The sequence below is a fragment of the Podarcis melisellensis genome (genome assembly GCF_964234715.1).
Source record: "Podarcis melisellensis genome assembly, chromosome: 9".
NCBI lineage: Eukaryota > Metazoa > Chordata > Lepidosauria > Squamata > Lacertidae > Podarcis > Podarcis melisellensis.
The window spans coordinates 11238460-11256272 of NC_138541.1; the positions used below are offsets into that span (position 1 = coordinate 11238460).

At 44.6% G+C, this 17813-nt stretch overlaps 1 protein-coding gene across 1 annotated transcript; it reads right to left on the reverse strand.

The window, feature by feature from the left end:
* Positions 1 to 374: 374 nt before the first annotated feature.
* PAQR3 (progestin and adipoQ receptor family member 3) lies at positions 375 to 10604 on the reverse strand. Its single transcript, XM_081925314.1, has 7 exons — positions 10451 to 10604; positions 8633 to 8895; positions 7631 to 7793; positions 6287 to 6442; positions 4677 to 4874; positions 3014 to 3104; positions 375 to 2480 (listed from the first exon to the last, which is right to left on the reverse strand). Exons 2-7 carry the CDS (start codon positions 8815 to 8817, stop codon positions 2341 to 2343), a joined length of 933 nt encoding a protein of 310 aa, XP_081781440.1. The 5' UTR covers positions 8818 to 8895; positions 10451 to 10604; the 3' UTR covers positions 375 to 2340.
* Between the last annotated feature and the right edge of the window lie 7209 nt (positions 10605 to 17813).

The window sequence follows — 17813 nt, forward strand, 5'->3', positions numbered from 1 at the left end:
TCACACTTTATGCATGCGCCGAATCACCTGTGCATGCGCAGACGCACCGCTGCGGGTTGCAAACGTGTATCCCACACGGATCACGGTTGCAACCCGAGCGTCCACTGTATTTGACAATAAACCTTGGGCACTGAGACACGTTTAATCAAGGGACCCCAAATTTCTGACTCACTGCTAAACCGCATTTTGAAGAGCACCCCAAAATTTACAATTACTGGGGCATCCCAACTTCTTTTCCAAAGATTAGTCTATGATATCACTGAGGAAAACAACAGCAGATACTGTTCTACAGAAAGGGAGGGGGGAATCAAGTAAAAATCCATGTTTAAATTATAACACATACATCAGTGCAAGGACACAAAACATGTTGCACATACAGTAGACATAATACATTTTCAACTTATAATGTTACATCCTGGAATGAGAATTTGTCACGGGAACCGCACATGCATACTGGGGGATGTTTCCTCAGCCTATCAGAAGAAATAGTTTCCTGGCAATTTCTGCCATTTGTTTATCAGAAGTTTGAACAAATTTGATTTGTTCTACTGTGGCCAACAACAAGAGTTCACCAAGCTATTTGGCTGCTGGCGACCTCTTCCATGGTCTTTGGCATGACTGCCAAACTTATTGCCCGTGAAAGGAAAGAGAACAGCTTTGGGTGCTGCCTCTGAAATTGGCGTACAATGATAAGACGGAAATAAAATAAATAAATAAAATTAATCAATTTCAAAAGCCTGCAAGTAATCTCATGATCAGCCTCCTGCAGCGAGTGAGGTAGTGGGGATGGTTGCAAGTTTTTTTTTTTGGGGGGGGAGAAACACAAAAGTAAATGGGTCGGTCAGTCACTGGGTTTCCTCGTATTTGGTCTGGGAAGATGTATAAAATAGGATAAGGAGGATGAGGGGGTCTACAATGTACCATAAATGAGTACTAGGCATAGGGTTTTCTCAGCAATGGTTCCCCATTTGTGGAACATCATTCCCAAGGGGTATATAATATAGTTGGGCTAATCATTTCTGGCTTTTAAATGGGCTTTTAGAAGATGGACTGGTTTAAAACAATTTTAAAATGGCTTACATTTCATGGATTCCTCAGTTGGACTTTCCAACTGCTGCTTTAAGTGGTGACATTTTGGTAGCAAGTTTAGTTTTATATATTTATGTAAACAGCATTGGTGGGACTTTTTGCCGTGGACATAGACTGTAAACAAAACAAACGAGAGATCCCTTGGAAAGCAGGAAAAGAAAGTTGATGCCACCACCACCAGCAGCTATTTCAGAGAAAAAAGTGGAACAAGTTTTGTAGAATGCAGAGTCTTCAATATGTGCAATCAAATTGTGAAAAGTCCTTTCTTCCCAGCATGCGGTGAAATCAGAAGTGGCAGGGTTTAATCCTTCACAAAGGAGCCTCGTAAATCATACAGAAAACCAGTATTTTCCTTTCCTGTTATGCTGAGAAGTAAAACTACTGCAATTTGAAAAAGGCATCAACATGGCCCTGGACACCAATGGGAAAAGATACATTTTTCAAGAAGGTTTTGGGGACTGGAACGCGCCTGTTGTATGCTTCAAAATGCTTCCTGTTCCTTCACAATGGTAGGCCACATTCTAGCACCGTCCCTTCCCTGGAATTTCTGTCCCTTAAAGTAGAGCTATTAAATAGCTACCTAAGGGGAGTCAATGCAAAATATTTGGGTCCCCATCACTTTCCTCATCAGGGGCCATCTGACTTTAGACCCACCTGTCAGCCTATATAGTGGAGTCCGAATTCAAAGAAGTGGATTCAGGGCTTCAGGTGCCATAGCACTGCCACATGATTTAACAGCTGTCCCGGTAAGAGAGGCTGTTGAGCCCAAATACAAGGAAGCTAGGAGAACACAGAATTAATACTGCAGGGATAAGGTCTCTAAAGAGGAACTGAAATGCTCATTAGCGGAGCATATGCTTTGCATGCAAATATATATATATATCCCAGCTTCAATCCCTGGCATCTCCTGCCAGTTAGGGTACAAAACCAAGTTTAGGCAGACCAATGGTCTGACTCTGTATAAAGCAGCTTTCTATGAATCAGGAGCAGCAGAAGCACAAGTGAAAAGGGAAGCATGCAGCACTCTGTCTCCTTACCAGCTGGTGACCTAAGAGCTCCAGGGCTTTTGTTACTGGCCAGTTTACGCCCAAAAGGACTCCTCTTCCTGAATAGCCAGCTGGAGACCCTTTATGACTTCTGGGGAACCACTGTCTTTTTAACTGTGGCAACAAAAAGGCAAAACCCCTTGCCCATCACAACCCAGTCCATCTTCATCTCCTCCTGCACAGGAAACCGCCATACCTTTGCGTGCTAATGTGCACTATGCTCAGGGCAAGGTTTGCTGTGTCTATACTGCATGATGTAGACTGTAGACTGATGCCACCAGTACAGCATCACTACTGCAAGGATGTGCCATACTTGGTGGCTCGAGCCGAGGTAGTTTAACTGCCCTGTTGGAAAAGAAAAACACACACATTAATTTAGCTAAAACATTCAGTAGCAGAAGCTACTTCTATGCATTGGGACAGTGCTTTGACGCACCAGGGTAGGTTTATTCCCGTGTGACACAAAGTGGTCTGGCTGAGATAAGTCTCCTTCCCAGTCAGAATGTGAGACAGATTCCCAGCATCATAATGTATTGCTGGGGAACGAAATAATATGTGACCTTCTCAGACAATTCTCTTTCCAACAGGGGTGGCATTCCTTTCAAGTTAGCTACCAAGCCACTTAGCGTTGTACTGTTAGAAACAAGGACACTGGGCAAGATGTACCTTTGGGTGTGTTCTGGGAGCTGAATTCTTAGGTAGATATTTAAAAACTTGTGCATGGAGGCACATGGCATGCTCCTTTATTATACCATACAGCTGGGACCAGCAGCCATGGGGAAGAGATGTAGAGGGCAATAATTGCTCCCACAACCTTAAATTAACAGTGAATGGCCTGTGCCCTGGATAATTCAGCTACCCAAAAAATTCAGCCCTACCTGGGAAATATCTTTCTGGGACTTTAGAAATATAAAAGAGAAATGCTATGGCAGCGATCAAGTACATCACAATCACACGGGGAGCAAATTCCTGAAAGACAAAAGCAGCAGGAAAAGGTTAGTAAGATCCTCTTTCTATCTATCTAATACCTGAGAGGCAAGACGATAATCCTTTTCAACAGATTTAAAATGTTAAGTAGGTCCCTAAAATCAGGGTGCAACCCAGCTCTACTAACTTGATTTTCTTGTTTCTAAGCAAAAGCCACAAACAGAATTTATGCACCATGGACATTCCTGAGTCACCTCCTCCCCATAGCTTTTCTCCAGAGTCAAATATGTTCCTAAAAAAAGAAGCCAAGATGGATACACACTTCATTTACAGAAGAGCTCTCCCACAACAAAGCTCTTCTCTCCACACCCTTCATTATGTCTTTGTAGCTATCAAAAAAACAAACCTGTTCATCACAATGCAATCTAAGTTTCCATTTCTACTGTTCTTTGCCATTGTGTTTGTTTATAGAAAATGTTCCTTAAAGGATAAAGTAAAAGGGGTCATTCCTAAACCGGCTGATCATGAAGTCTTAATATAGTCAATGGAATTTACTGTATTTTTCCATGTATGAATTGCCCCCATGTATAAGACGACCCCTATTTTTTTGAATCCAAAGTTTAAGGAACCACAACCCTACAGCAGAAGTGGCAGGGGCAGAAAGCTGTTGAACTTTTGTTGGGCAGGTAAAGGTAAAGGGACCCCTGACCATTAGGTCCAGTCGTGGACGACTCTGGGGTTGCGGTGCTCATCTCGCTTTACTGGCCAAGGGAGCCGGCGTACAGCTTCCGGGTCATGTGGCCAGCATGACTAAGCCGCTTCTGGCGAACCAGAGCACTGCACGGAAACACTGTTTACCTTCTCACCGGCGTGGTACCTACTTATCTACTTGCACTTTGACGTGCTTTCGAACTGCTAGGTTGGGAGGAGCTGGGACCGAACAACGGGAGCTCACCCCGTCGCAGGGATTCGAACCGCCGATCTTCTGAACAGCAAGCCCTAGGCTCTGTGGTTTAACCCACAGTGCCACCCGTGTCCCTTTTGTTGGGCAAGATCACCCTCAAAGTTTCCAGCACCCAGTGGTGTGGAAACTGTTCCCCCTCAGCGGTGGCTGTTGCTGGATGCAGGCAATTGGCAAGAGGCTCCCAAGCAGAACACAGAGGCAGAGCACGGGGAAGGCAGCTGGCTGGGGCAAACTGAGCCAAGGAAGGCAGGAGCAGGCCAGGGGCAGGGGTCTGAGGGCGAGAGAAAAAAAGGAAAGAAGTGCAAGGAGAGGTAGCTGAGGCAGCTCTCAGCAGCTGCTGCTCTTGCGGTCAAGCTGGAAGGACGCAGGAGGCGAGCCAGTCACCAGCACGCAGCCAGGAGGGGGAAGAGAATGAGGGGACAGTGGCAGGATGGACCGCCACAGCCTGTCCAAGCCAAAATCCCGGACATTTGTTTAAAAATGAAAAAATCCCTCCCCTGTATGCCCATGTTCCGTGTATAAGACCCCCCCCCATTTTTTTACTAAAATTTTAAAGCAAAAAACTTCATCTTATACATGGGAAAATACGGTACTTTGGTGCCAAACCCAGTTAGGTTTTGGGATGCAAGCCTGGTGACTCCTTAGCTTACCTGCACAATAGATGCACCAACACCACCGTTGAGCCAAACCCAGTGAATGGTAGGAATGATTCCGTAACCTGACACAGAGCAAAAGATGACTGAGCGCAGCCTGTGCCACTGCTGAGTGAGGTAACTGGGGTGGATCTGGGCAAAGAATACTGCCAAGATCATAGCAAGGACAGTGATCAAGTATACTTGACGCCAGTACTGGAAAAAGGAGGGAAACAAAGTAGGCAGCCACTAAGTGATAAGAATAAAATATTTGCATCAAAATAGAGCAAAATGAAGTGGATTTTTCCCAAATTCTGGAATGTGCTCTTAAAGCAACCTTTCCCAGATTGCAGCAGAGCTTCAAAAGGCACAAAGGTAGCACTGTATTCTCTCTTGGCACATACAATAATTATTTATTATTATTTCAACATGTTTCATTTGATGCCACGTCTTTTGAAGCCCCTGTCCAACAGGGCTCTCCCTCAAAACGTGTAGTGGTTTTACAGGCAAGCTTCTTCATTCCTCATTATACAGACTGGAGTAACAATTTAGATCCCTGCATTACAGGGGGTTGGACTAAATGACCCTTGGGTCCCTTCCAAATCTATAATTCTATAAATCGGTCTAAAGCAGATTTCAATTTAGTCATACCTCGGAAGTCAAATGGAAGCACCTGCAGCCAATCGGAAGCCACAGAACCCGAATAGGATGTTTGGGTTCCAAAGAACATTTGCAAACCGGAACACTCACTTCTGGGTTTGTAGCATTTGGGAGCCAAAATGTTTGACTAGCAAGGCGTTCAACCTCTGAGGTACGACAGTATTATGAAGATTAACACACTGTTTAAAATATAAATACTGACAGCTTTTCATACTGAGCACCTGTTGGTCACTTAGTCACTTTTTCCTTTGAAAATGCTACACATTCCAGGGTTTATACTGGTAGTTAAAATACCTTCCACAGGCAGGATTTATTTTATGCCGATGCTAGCAACTGCAACCAACTATTAGACACACCTACAATTTTAAGGAATGAACTGCATGATTAACCAAGGCAATCAAATTACCTACTGCAGGATTCTTAAAGAACCGACAATTACTCTGGAGAACTGTCATTTAATATATAAAAACACTCTACTCCCTCCCTCCTGCCTTTAATATTTTTTTTTCCTTGGGGAAAAAAGTCAGAAATATAGTTCAGCTGCCATTACAGAACAAAATGATCATAAAACATTTCATACCATGCAGTATTGTGGGAGATACAGTTTAGGAGATGCATGGACAATTCTTCAGCTGCCTCTTGTTAAACTGGCTGAGAAAAGTGAAGCCCCTGAGCAGTCTGGTTTCTGTTTCCTTGCATGCAACATACCATCTCTCTTGGACTATAAAATATGGTACACTTGTTCAGGACAAAATTCTGCATTTCATGCTAGAACACTAACCTGACCTCAAAGCCTGTTTTTAATCAAATTAAAATAGCATATGCATACTATATATATATATATATATATATATATATGCTTATTTTAAAGCAAGACTAAAACTGAATTATTCAAAGGAAAGTTCTACTGTTTATTTGATTTTTATCCATGGGAAAGCTACACCAGTCAACCTGACTGTTAAACTTACATTATTGCAATAAAATGCGTAAAAGACTCCAGATACATAACAGCCCAGGATACCAATGGAAATTCCTGCATAATCCAGTGCCATCCATCGTCGACCAGTCTTCTCTGAGCGATGACAACAGAAGAGGTGATACCCTACTGAGCAAAGCATACAGACCTATAAAAACATTCAAACAAATTGCATTAATTTCCTCACAACTCTAATATCTTCAGCGCAAGCAACAGCAACTTTTAAAACAATTGGATTAAATTTAAGGATTTTGGATCTGCAAGAGGAAGCTTGGTCTGCTGGTAGAAAAGAATTCTGGTCTGATCTCTGTTACTGGGGATCAAGGTACCATGTCAGCATCTCACTGGGATCTATGAAGCAGGGCTGCAATATTTAACCTATTAACTAAGCTAAACAAACCCATTCTAAAAACTTTAAATTGACTAAAAAGGTAGCCCTAATTCATCAGGGAGCAGATTTTTAAAGACTTCATATTTTAATACTTCTTTCTCTGGAACTATTGTTTTTACCCAGACACAGATATGCTGCATTGCTATTTTGCAACATGATCAAAATGATTTCTTCAGTCAAGTGACACCCCTAATATCTAAAGAAGTCTGCTCTTCAAGATACCTTAACCAGAAGTGGCAGAGATCAAACCTTCAGCCTCACCGCAGGTCCCGCTTCAGTACAATCCTATCCATGCTTACTCTGATGCAAGGCCTATAGGCATTACTCCCAGGTGAGCATGAAGAGCTTGTTTTTGCCCTAGCCTCCTGAAGCACCCCAGGCACCTTGGCCTCAACCAGTAAAGATGCTTGGACCCAGGGAATACTGCACAAAGCAATGGGGACATTTTTCATTTTGTTAGGAAATGTATATCCACTCTCTCAACGCATTTGCCTCAACCAGGACAACTTTAAACAGCCAGCTACAGTGTGAAATGAAGACAGGCACAGCAGCTAAGTTTAAAAAATATTGTTGCATCACAAAACGCGATCAGTCTGAAAAAATCCATATTGTACGGGGCAAGACGTTCCACAATCTAGTAACATTCCCCCCTTCCAATGTGCAGTGGAGTGAAACTTGTAACTTATTCATGGGTTGTTTTGAGCAACTGCTTTTAAATGAGAACAGGAAGCAAAATGCTTACTTAAATAAATACAATGTAAGGCTGAGATGGCCTGAGTGCAGGTTCGCCAACCACCAGCGTCAAGACACTACTGTAACTGGGCTAGAGTTAGCAGAAAGACTCCACAAGCCTCAGCTTTTGACAGAATGCAGACCTTTTTTCCTGTCTGTTGTCCCTGACACAAGCACAAAAAATGTTTGACTGCAATTTACTAAGGGACTTACTTGAAAGCAGAAGAGACAAATAGAACAAATAACAAAATCTTCTCTAGAGGCACTCGCTGAAGGCAACACAGAAGTCATGTCATAAATGCCCAAAGTGAAGAAGAGGAAGAAGCCCAGTAAGTGACTCCAGATGTTAACGGTTTCATTGGATAAAATGAATAGGCTGGGAAATTGAGAAGAAAACAGTAATGACTATGAGCAAGTCAAAGGAACAATTTTTGTAACTGACACCCTGATCATGTGTTCCAGATTACCGTATTTTTCGCTCTATAAGACGCACCAGACCACAAGATGCACCTAGTTTTTGGAGGAGGAAAACAAGATAAAAAATATTCTGAATCTCAGAAGCCAGAACAGCAAGAGGGATCACTGCGCAGTGAAAGCAGCAATCCCTCTTGCTGTTCTGGCTTATGGGATAGCTGCGCAGCCTGCATTCGCTCCATAAGACGCACACACATTTCCCCTTATTTTTTAGGAGGGAGAAAGTGAGTCTTATAGAGCAAAAAATACGGTAGATGCTTGCTGTATTCTCTATTGCTCTTATGCAAGCTAGTCAGTATTCATCCTGCTCTCTTGTGTGGCTCATTTCCACTAGTGCTTGGTTGCTTTCATTGAACTTTGCATTCCTTTAACTGCAGAGTTAGACGGGACCTTGAGGGTCATCTAGTCCAACCCCGTGGTGCAGGAATATGCAGGTGCCTTTATGGGGATTGAACCTGCAACCTTGGAGTTATCAGCACCACACTCTAACCAACATAATTTATTGCACTGGCAAAAGTAGCAGGGCATCTGGCTCTACTCTTTGAAACAGGATCAGCAGAGACAAAAGGCTATAAAAACTCTCACACAGAAATCTATGCCCTTACTTTGCTAGCTTCTTTGATTACAGAAGAGCAAGACATTTAGAGAAACAAATGGCTTTCAAGTAAAAGTATTAAATCCATCAACCACTTAGGCCTGATGTTGTACTTCAAAGTTGAACCATTTGGATCAATTTCATACCTTTTCAAACATAGCCTGGAAGGTAGGTATGCTCTGTAGCCATCTGTGATGTATGGATTGTCCTTAAGGAACACTGGAATCTGCTCATAGGTGTACAAGCGAATTCCCCGGGGGACCAAAACCGGCCAGTACTGGTAACTTCCAAGCTCAATGTAATGAGCACTCTTCAGGAGCTTTTGATGCATTCCAGCAGTATTTCACTCACCAATTAAGGCAAGAGTAAAAAATACCTAGTAGTACTGAAGGCCTCTGCTACAGTTTACCTGCAAACACATCAAGACATATGATAATATCCAACTACACATTTCACCTGTCTATCACAAAGCAGTTCTCTAAAGTTATACAGAGACCTTTCAGCGCCTTATCAGTTCGATATACTTAGGGAGCTAACGAGCAGCAGCTCTTAATATCTCTTTTTCATTGTAAACCACTTTGAGGAGTTATATTTAAATCATCAAGTGGCTTATATATTTTTGGGAAGAATATAAAATAAGGTCACCTTCCCCCTTACATACATCCAACTCGGAGAAGTTTAAAGGTTTCACAGTATAGACAGTATGTGCCAAGGTATTTTTCTTTTCCTGAGACGAACATTGAGACAAGAAGGCCTATCGTACAACCCAGAAGTTATAAAGCACAGGAGAAACTTTCACCAATACAGCCTGTTGGATTGATAAATTGACCCCAAGGCAGCAATTGGATATACTTTTTTAAAAAGGCAAATAGGTTTGTTAACAATCCACTGTTTTAACTGCTGAATATCACCACCATCTTAATTATGAAATACATAGGGAGCAAGTCCGGTTTAAACTCTGCAGGTAATCATTGTGGGAGGTCTCACAGCAGTAAAACAACTGCCACAATTATAATTATTATATATTTATTTATACTCCACATTCCCCATCCCCCTGACAGGGACTCAATGTGGCTTATAGATAAAAAATAAGAACAGGTAAAAACATAGAAAACCCCCCAATCAATTAAACATTGGCAGAATTAAAACGCTCTATGTGGTTTTTTAAATTTATGTTTTGTTGGAAAATTTTAGTGGGCAAGTTGAGTGAAAGACAAGAAAAAACAAAAATGGTACTTGAAACTGTAATAGGATATAATAGATAGGTATATAAGCAGGGCTTTTTTCTGGGGGTACGCATACCCCTACACATTTTGTGAATCTAAGTTTGGCCTCATTGAGGGCCTCATTGTATTTCAATATGAGTAGGAAAATGAGAGTACCCCTAAACATTTTTTTAAAAGAAAAAAAGCACTGTATATATATAATGATGATGCTAATACCCCTGCCCATCTGACTAGGTTTCCCCAGCCAGTACACAATTAATAACAAGCCATTGCAATTTTTATAAACGCATTCCAAGCATCCTTACATTCATGCATACACTATTTGAATCTATTAAAACCCTACCAGTGTGACATTTTAATGCATTTTTTTAAATCTTTGTTGGAAGCCGCCCAGGGTGGCTGGAGAAACCCAGCCAGATGGGCGGGGTACAAATAATAAATAATAATAATAATAATAATAATAATAATAATAATAATTATTATTATTATTATTTAAGGCAGTTAAATAAGCACCAGCCCTTTCATTGGGGATCATGCAATCCTTCTACGACACAGACATGCACGCGCTTCCCTGGGAGTTAAGCCCCGCTGGAAACAACCGATGCCGAGCAGAAGACGCGCGTCAGGCGGCTGCCCTGCGCGCCTCACGCGAGAAGAAAGGCAGGCGGGCCATTGGGAAGGCGGAGGAGTCGCCCCTAGCAACCCGGCCCGCCATACAGCCCTCGCCCCGCCGCTCACCCCGGTCTCCGCCGCCGCCTCAGCAGCCCCAGCCCTCCCCGCATCGCGCCGGGCAAAGGGCCGCTCCCCGCCTCAGCGACCAAGAACGAACGCCGCGCCGCGCCGCTCCCACTTCGCCGGCCGGGCCCGCTGCCCCGCCCCCCTCGCACTGCGCCATCGCCGCGCGACCACCGCCGCCGTCGTCGCGCGAAAGCCGCGTCGCCCGGACGGCGGCAACCAATCAGGCGCCGAAGCCCCGCCTCGTCGGCGGCGCACGTGCCGCGCGCGCGCTCGCCGCGAACCAAACAAACCAAGGGGGCGAGCGGGCGCTTCGAGCCCTGACGTTGCGTAGCGACGGGGGAGAGAGAGAGGGAGGGGGAGAAGAGGGTTAAGGACGAGCGCATGCGTAGTCGAAAGGGAACCGTGGCGCCGGTTGGCACCTGGGGCTTGGGATTTTGAATCCTTTGGGAAACCGGGAGGCGTGGCTGGAAGGGAGCGTCCTGATTGGCTGGTGCTTCCCTCCCCTATTTCACCTGAAGAGAGATGAATGGCTGTGGCTGTTAATTTCATATATTTATTTTAAAATTCTTCTTCTTGTCAGTTCCTATTCACCTGAAGAGAGGTGAATGGCCGTGGCTAAGTTAGGGCCATTAATTTCATATATTTATTTTTAATTTGTTGTTGTTGTTATAATACCCCGCCTTTTTACCTGGCTGGGACTCAAACGTTTTATTTTATACTATAAGTATTTCCTGTAATATTTTACTATAACCAAGCAGTGTGTCATTAAGTAAAATAAATGATTCCCATGAAAAGGCATACTGCTGAGAGGATCTGAGCCCTTCTTTCTCCTCTCCCCACCTTCTTTTACCCAGGCGCTTTTGTCAAAGCTGAGCTCTGATATTGGGGGTGAACCACCAGGCCTCCGCACAGAGCCATCTTTCCTATTGGGCTTACTGGCGCGCAGTAGCACCAGGGCGCTGGACTCTCAGGGGCGCCCCAGGGAGTGGGGGTGCTGCACAGCTTTGCTGGCGGATTCCCTTTTCCCTGCACGCCCACCAGCTATGCCCCATCAACCATACGGTTGGTGGGTGTGCAGCTTCCTTCCCAAGCCTCCATAGGAGGAGAGTGATCCCGGCAGAGGCTTGGGAAAAGGTCGACACCTCTGGGAAATTGTGTGCGTGTGTGTGTGTGTGTGCCCGAGAGATCTTTGCACCATGGCGCCGGATATGCTTAAGACTGCCCTGCGTCCGCATGCCTTTTCATGTAAGAATTCCACATCAGCTCCTGTTTTATATGTGAATAGATAGATGGGACATGGAGTAAACAAATTTGGTGGCTGCTGTCGCATATGTTCGGCTTTAAGATTCTGCCAATACTTTTTAATTAATGCCTTCTAAAGAGACAGTCCTTTATTGCTGGACTGGAAATAATGATATAATAATCATAATAATATCTTAAAGGGCATAAGATGCACCCCTTGTTTCCAAGCAGAAATCTTCCCAGCACCCCGATGCCCTCTGGTTTTATCATGGAGGATGAAACTATTGATGGCTACAAATTATGATGACATTGTTATTATTTAGACATGTATACTGCCCTTCATGGGACACAGGTGGCACTGTGGTCTAAACCACTGAGCCTAGGGTTTGCCGATCAGAAGGTCAGCGGTTCGAATCCCCGCGACGGGGGTGAGCTCCCATTGCTCTGTCCCAGCTCCTGCCAACCTAGCAGTTCGAAAGCATATCAAAGTGCAAGTAGATAAATAGGTACCGCTCTGGCGGGAAGGTAAACGACATTTCTGTGCACTGCTCTGGTTTCGCCAAAAGTGGCTTAGTCATGTTGGTCACATGACCCGGAAGCTGTACGCCAGCACCCTCGGTCATTAAAGCAAGATGAGTGCTGCAACCCCAGAGTCGTCCGCGACTGGACTTAACGGTCAGGGGTCCCTTTACCTTTATACTGCCCTTCATCCAAAGATAGGGAAACTTCCAAAGTCAGAGGTAGTAGGCTGCTGAACAATAGGCAATAGTAGGCAGCAACTGCTTTCATGCCTTTTTTGTATGTTTCCCAGAGGCATTTGGTGGCTTACAGCAGGGAAAAGGATATCGGACTGCTACATATATGACATACAGGTGAAACTCAGAAAATTAGAATATCATGGAAAAAAATCATTTATTTCAGTAATTCAACTTAAAAGGTGAAACTAAATTAACAATCTCAGAAAATTAGAATATTGTGAAAAGGTGCAGTAGCTATTCAATCCATAACACCTGCAATAGGTTCCTGAGCCTTTAAATGTTCTCTCTGTCTAGTTCAGTAGGAAGCACAATCATGGGGAAGGCTGCTGACCTGACCGTTGTGCAGAAAGCCATCATTGAGACCCTCCATAAGGAGGGAAAGCCTCAAACGGTAATTGCAGAAGAAGCTGGATGTTCCCAAAGTGCTGTATCGAAGCACATTAATGGAAAGTTATGCAGAAGGGAAAAGTGTGGAAGAAAAAGGTTCACAAGCAGCAGGGATGACCGCAGCCTGGAGAGGATTGTCAGGAAAAGACCATTCAAACGTGTTGGGGACTTTCACAAGGAGTGGACTGAGGCTGGAGTTAGTGCATCAAGAGCCACCACACACAGACGGATCCTGGAGATGGGCTTCAAATGTCGTATTCCTCTTGTCAAGCCGCTCCTGAACAAGAAACAATGTCAGAAGTATCTTGCCTGGGCTAAAGAAAAAAAAGAACTGGTCTGTTGCTCAGTGGTCCCAAGTCCTATTTTCTGATGAGAGCAGCTTTTGCATCTCATTTGGAAACCACGGACCCAGAGTCTGGAGGAAGAATGGGGAGGCACACAATGCTAGGTGCTTGAAGTCCAGTGTGAAGTTTCCAATGCCAGATGCTTGAAGTCTAGTGTGAAGTGTTGATTTGGGGAGCCATGTCATCAGCTGGTGTTGGTCCACTGTGCTTCCTTAAGTCCAGGGTCAACGCAGCCATCTACCAGGAGATTTTGGAGCACTTCATGCTTCCTTCTGCAGATGAGTTTTATGGGGATGCTGACTTCATTTTCCAGCAGGACTTGGCACCTGCCCACACTGCCAAAAGTACCAAAACCTGGTTCAATGCCCATGGGATTACTGTGCTTGATTGGCCAGCAAACTCGCCTAACCTGAACCCCATAGAGAATCTATGGGGCACTGCCATAGAGAAAGATGAGAGACATGAGACCGAGCAATGCAGAAGAGCTGAAGGCTGCTATTGAAGCATCCTGGTCTTCCATAACACCTCAGCAGTGCCACAGGCTGATCGCATCCATGCCATGCCGCATTGAGGCAGTAATTGATGCAAAAGGGGCCCAAACCAACTACTGAGTACATATGCATGCTTCTACTTCTCAGAGGTCCAATATTGCTCTATTTGCAATCCTTGCTTTGCTGATTTCATTTAATATTCTAATTTTCTGAGATTGTTAATTTGGGGTTTTCATCAGCTGTACGCCATAATATCACAATTATAACAACTAAAGGCTTGGCATATCTCGCTTTGTATGTCATGAGTCAATCTCATATATTAGTTTCACCTTTTAAGTTGAATTACTGAAATAAATGAACTTTTCCACGATAGTCTAATTTTCCGAGTTTCACCTGTACATTTAAAGTACACCCTCTGCATTAAAGAAGAACCCTAGGGGCTGTTAAGGCTGCTTGGAATTGTAGGGGTGAACGACCGTTCCTAGAATACTTGGGGGGAAGCAATATGCTCAAAATGCATGGTGTGTACCCAGCCTAAATTGGTGTACCCAGCTGGTATCTTTGTCTGTTTTGATCTGGGAGATTTAGCTGAGCATAGAAGTTGCTTCTAAATATGGCTCACTATAACACCAATATAATTACCCGGGTATACAGGGACATCCTTCCCATGCACTCTGTATTTCTCTCATTTGGCAGCAAAAGCGGTTTGCCCCCCATAAGACTCAACCCCAAATGTGAAAACTCTTTCCCTACCCAATCCCCACCCCCACCCAACATGGCACAGAAAACCTGGAGTATGAAATAAAAAGATGGAAAGACAGCTGCCAAGGGCCAGATGTTGTGGCCTTATAAATTGCAGTTAAATTACACTGCCAGCTATGCTACATAACCCACCAGTTTTTATATTCTGCCATGCTGTATCATCTGATGCCACCATTCTGCCAGTTCCAGCCACATAAGGACGACTTTCAGATATTTCCTGCAATCAATCACACACTTACTTCCCCTCACCATGTGAGTGTTTTGAAAATGTCCTATTACGTTCCCTGCTCCCTGCTGATAATGGCTTAAGAGTTTTTCCACATCACCATTTGCAACAGCATCTTCCTGCTCTGTTGGTTCATATACTATATGAAACACACACCCTTCTACAGCATCTACTCAGTCTGTGCAGTTCCTGTTTGACACAGTGACTAGGGCTGGGCAATAGCTGTTTTTCAACATTGTGATACATTGTCAGCTAAACATTGTGATGAGGGACGCAGGTGGCGCTGTGGTCTAAACCACTGAGCCTCTTGGGCTTGCAGCTCAGAAAGGCTGCTGGTTCGAATCCACGTGACGGGGTGAACTCCCAGTTCTCTTTCCCAGCTCCTGCCAACCTAGCAGTTTGAAAGCATACCAGTGCAAGTAGATAAATAGGTACTGCTGCAGTGGGAAGGTAAACTGCATTTCTGTGTGCTCTGGTACTCGTCATGGTGTCCTGTTGCACCAGAAGCAGTTTAGTCATACTAGCCACATGACTCGGAAAGCTGTCTGTGGGCAAACACTGGCTCCCTGGACCTGAAAAATGAGATGAGCACCTCCCCCCATAGTGGCCTTTGACTGGGCTTAACCGTCCATGGGTCCTTTACCTTTACCATTGCGATATACCATGATGTCTGAAATAAGCATGTACATGTGTGTGTGTGTCTATTTACAGTGGTACCTCGGATTAAGAACTTAATTCGTTCTGGAGGTATGTTCTTAACCTGAAGCACCACTTTAGCTAATGGGGCCTCCTGCTGCCGCTGCACCGCCAGAGCACTATTTCTGTTCTCATCCTGAAGCAAGTTCTTAACCCGAGGTACTATTTTCTGGGTTAGTGGAGTCTGTAACCTGAAGTGTTTGTACCTGAAGTGTCTGTAACCTGAGTTACCACTCTATCTATCTATCTATCTATCTATCTATCTATCTATCTGGAACTGATAATACACATTGCATTATGCTATATCTTAATGTGTTTTTTGTACTTCCTTTCACCACTTTGTTAAAAGAAAAAACAAGAAAAAACAAAAACAAAAACAAAAATCTAGCTGGAGTTGATGGGAGTTGCTGTCCCCAAATAACTGGAGTGCACCAGGTTGGTGAAGGCTGATCTTCAGGCTGCTAGCTCTTGATTTTAAACGTTCTTTCCAATGCATTCAAGCTACTTGAAAGATTTCCACTAAACACCAGGAAGAACTTTCTGACTGTAAGAGCTGTTTGACAGTGGAGCAATTTCCCTTGGGAGGTGGTGGACTCTCCTTCCTTGGAGGTTTTTAAGCAGAGGTTGGGTGGCCATCTGTCATGGATGCTTTAGTTGAGACTTCTGCATTGTGAGGGTCCCTTCCAGCTCTACAATTCGATGATTCCCCTGCCCCCCAGAACCATGTGAGCCAGAGGAGAGTCTGGATGAGGTGACTCTGAGAAGCTGGGGTAGAGTCAGAGTTGAACCTGGTGCCCACATTTATGGGTGAAGCTGAAAAAATTCTTGACAGGTCTTGGACAGAACCTGGAACTTACAGTTTTACCAGCCACTCAGAATCTACTTTGTAACCTTGTTTTAAACTTAACATTTACCTTTACAGTACATTACAATTTGCCAAAACTTAGTTTTCCTCCCGCTTTCCAGCAGATGTCACTCTGTCTCTGCATAATTTCCATTGGAAGTAGTGCTTTCACTGATAGAGGAACAGAAGGGCTGCCCTGGTAGTCCCTGTTCTCAACAAAGGCCACAAAGAGAGTTTTGTTGTGGCTTTCTAAAAACTACCAGATTGATTGCGGCAGAAGCTATACAATATATCAGGCATAGGCAAACTCGGCCCTCCACATGTTTTGGGACTATAACTCCCATCATCCCCAGCTAACAGGACCAGTGGTCAGGGATGATGGGAGTTGTAGTCTCAAAAAATCTGGAGGGCCGAGTTTGCCTGTGCCTGCTATATATCTATGCATGAGTCTAGAGTAAAAAACAATGCAAGCAATGCGAAGGAAACTTGTAGAAATCAAGCTCCAAGCTCCCTTCCCCGCTGGTCTTCCAGGTCCAGTAGAGGCATAATGTGCAAGGCGCAAAGGCAGACACGCAGGCATTGTCTCAGATTCCTTGAGAAAAAAACTGGGAGAGGAGGAGAAATAGGCAGCTGTGGGAAGGCAGGAACCTTCAGCCTTCGCAACTGCTTCATAGGGGCAAAACCTGCCAAAGAAGAGTTGCTGCGCTCATTAGGCCTGACACTCCTGTGCAGATCCTGTTTTTCAGAGTAGATCACCTACTCTGGGTGATCTACTGCTGGGCGATCTACTGCTGTCTCGCTCTTGACATGCCACCAGGTCCATGTAGACCATACTGGAGAAAGGGGACCCAATGGTCTAACCCTGCTCACCCAACTTGTATATTAGGAATGAAATGGATGCTGCCAGACGACTGTGGCATTGCTGATGGCAGTGAATTTATGAAGGGTGCTTCTCAGATGTCCCTTTGGTTGGGCAAGAAGCGAGCCTTGAAAGCGGTCCATTAAGGTGAATGGGGCACTGCCCCACCAAACTCAGTGTGCCCCCAGGCAGCCCCTATCCCTGTGTTTAATTTTCCATTCCACCTTAAGGAACAGACATGGGATTGTTACGTGTCACATGTCTGTTTACATTCCAGCACAGTATGCTGGGAACTTCCGTTGTGTGCATTGCTTTTGCTTTTAGCTGTTCTCTCTGAGACAACCTAAGAGAGAGAGACGACATGTTTCTTTGTCCTGATTTATGATTAATAAATCTGTAGTTGTAGTATGCTTCCACAAGCCTCATGCCTATTCTGCCTGCGCAGTTTGATCTGCTGATAGTGTGCCCTGGCTGTGAAGCCTGGGTTGCTGATTTACATCGGAGCAGAGGTGATGGCCTTGCACGGGTCGGTGGATGGAAACAGCCGAGCTGGGGCTTGCCAGCTGGCCTCCCAGCCCTATGCATGCCGACACCCTGCCTGTTTTACAGACAGACAGTCCGGGGGGGGGGGGTGTCATTACCTGCCAGCTTCTTCCTCCTCCTCAGTCTCAGTGTTGGCCCTTGGAGGACTCAGCAGGGAAGTGGATAAGGATGAAACTAGAATTAGTTGCCTTTGCCTGCCGTTAGATCTGGC

Bases quoted from the DNA above. Each gene is read 5' to 3' on its own strand.
- PAQR3 (XM_081925314.1), bottom strand. From the start codon at position 8,817: ATGCATCAAAAGCTCCTGAAGAGTGCTCATTACATTGAGCTTGGAAGT. The intron at 7,794-8,632 runs GTATGAAATTGA...TCAATTTCCCAG, and splicing joins TCCAGGCTATGTTTGAAAAG to CCTATTCATTTTATCCAATG. The intron at 4,875-6,286 runs GTAAGTTTAACA...TCCTTTTTCCAG, and splicing joins ACGCATTTTATTGCAATAAT to TACTGGCGTCAAGTATACTT.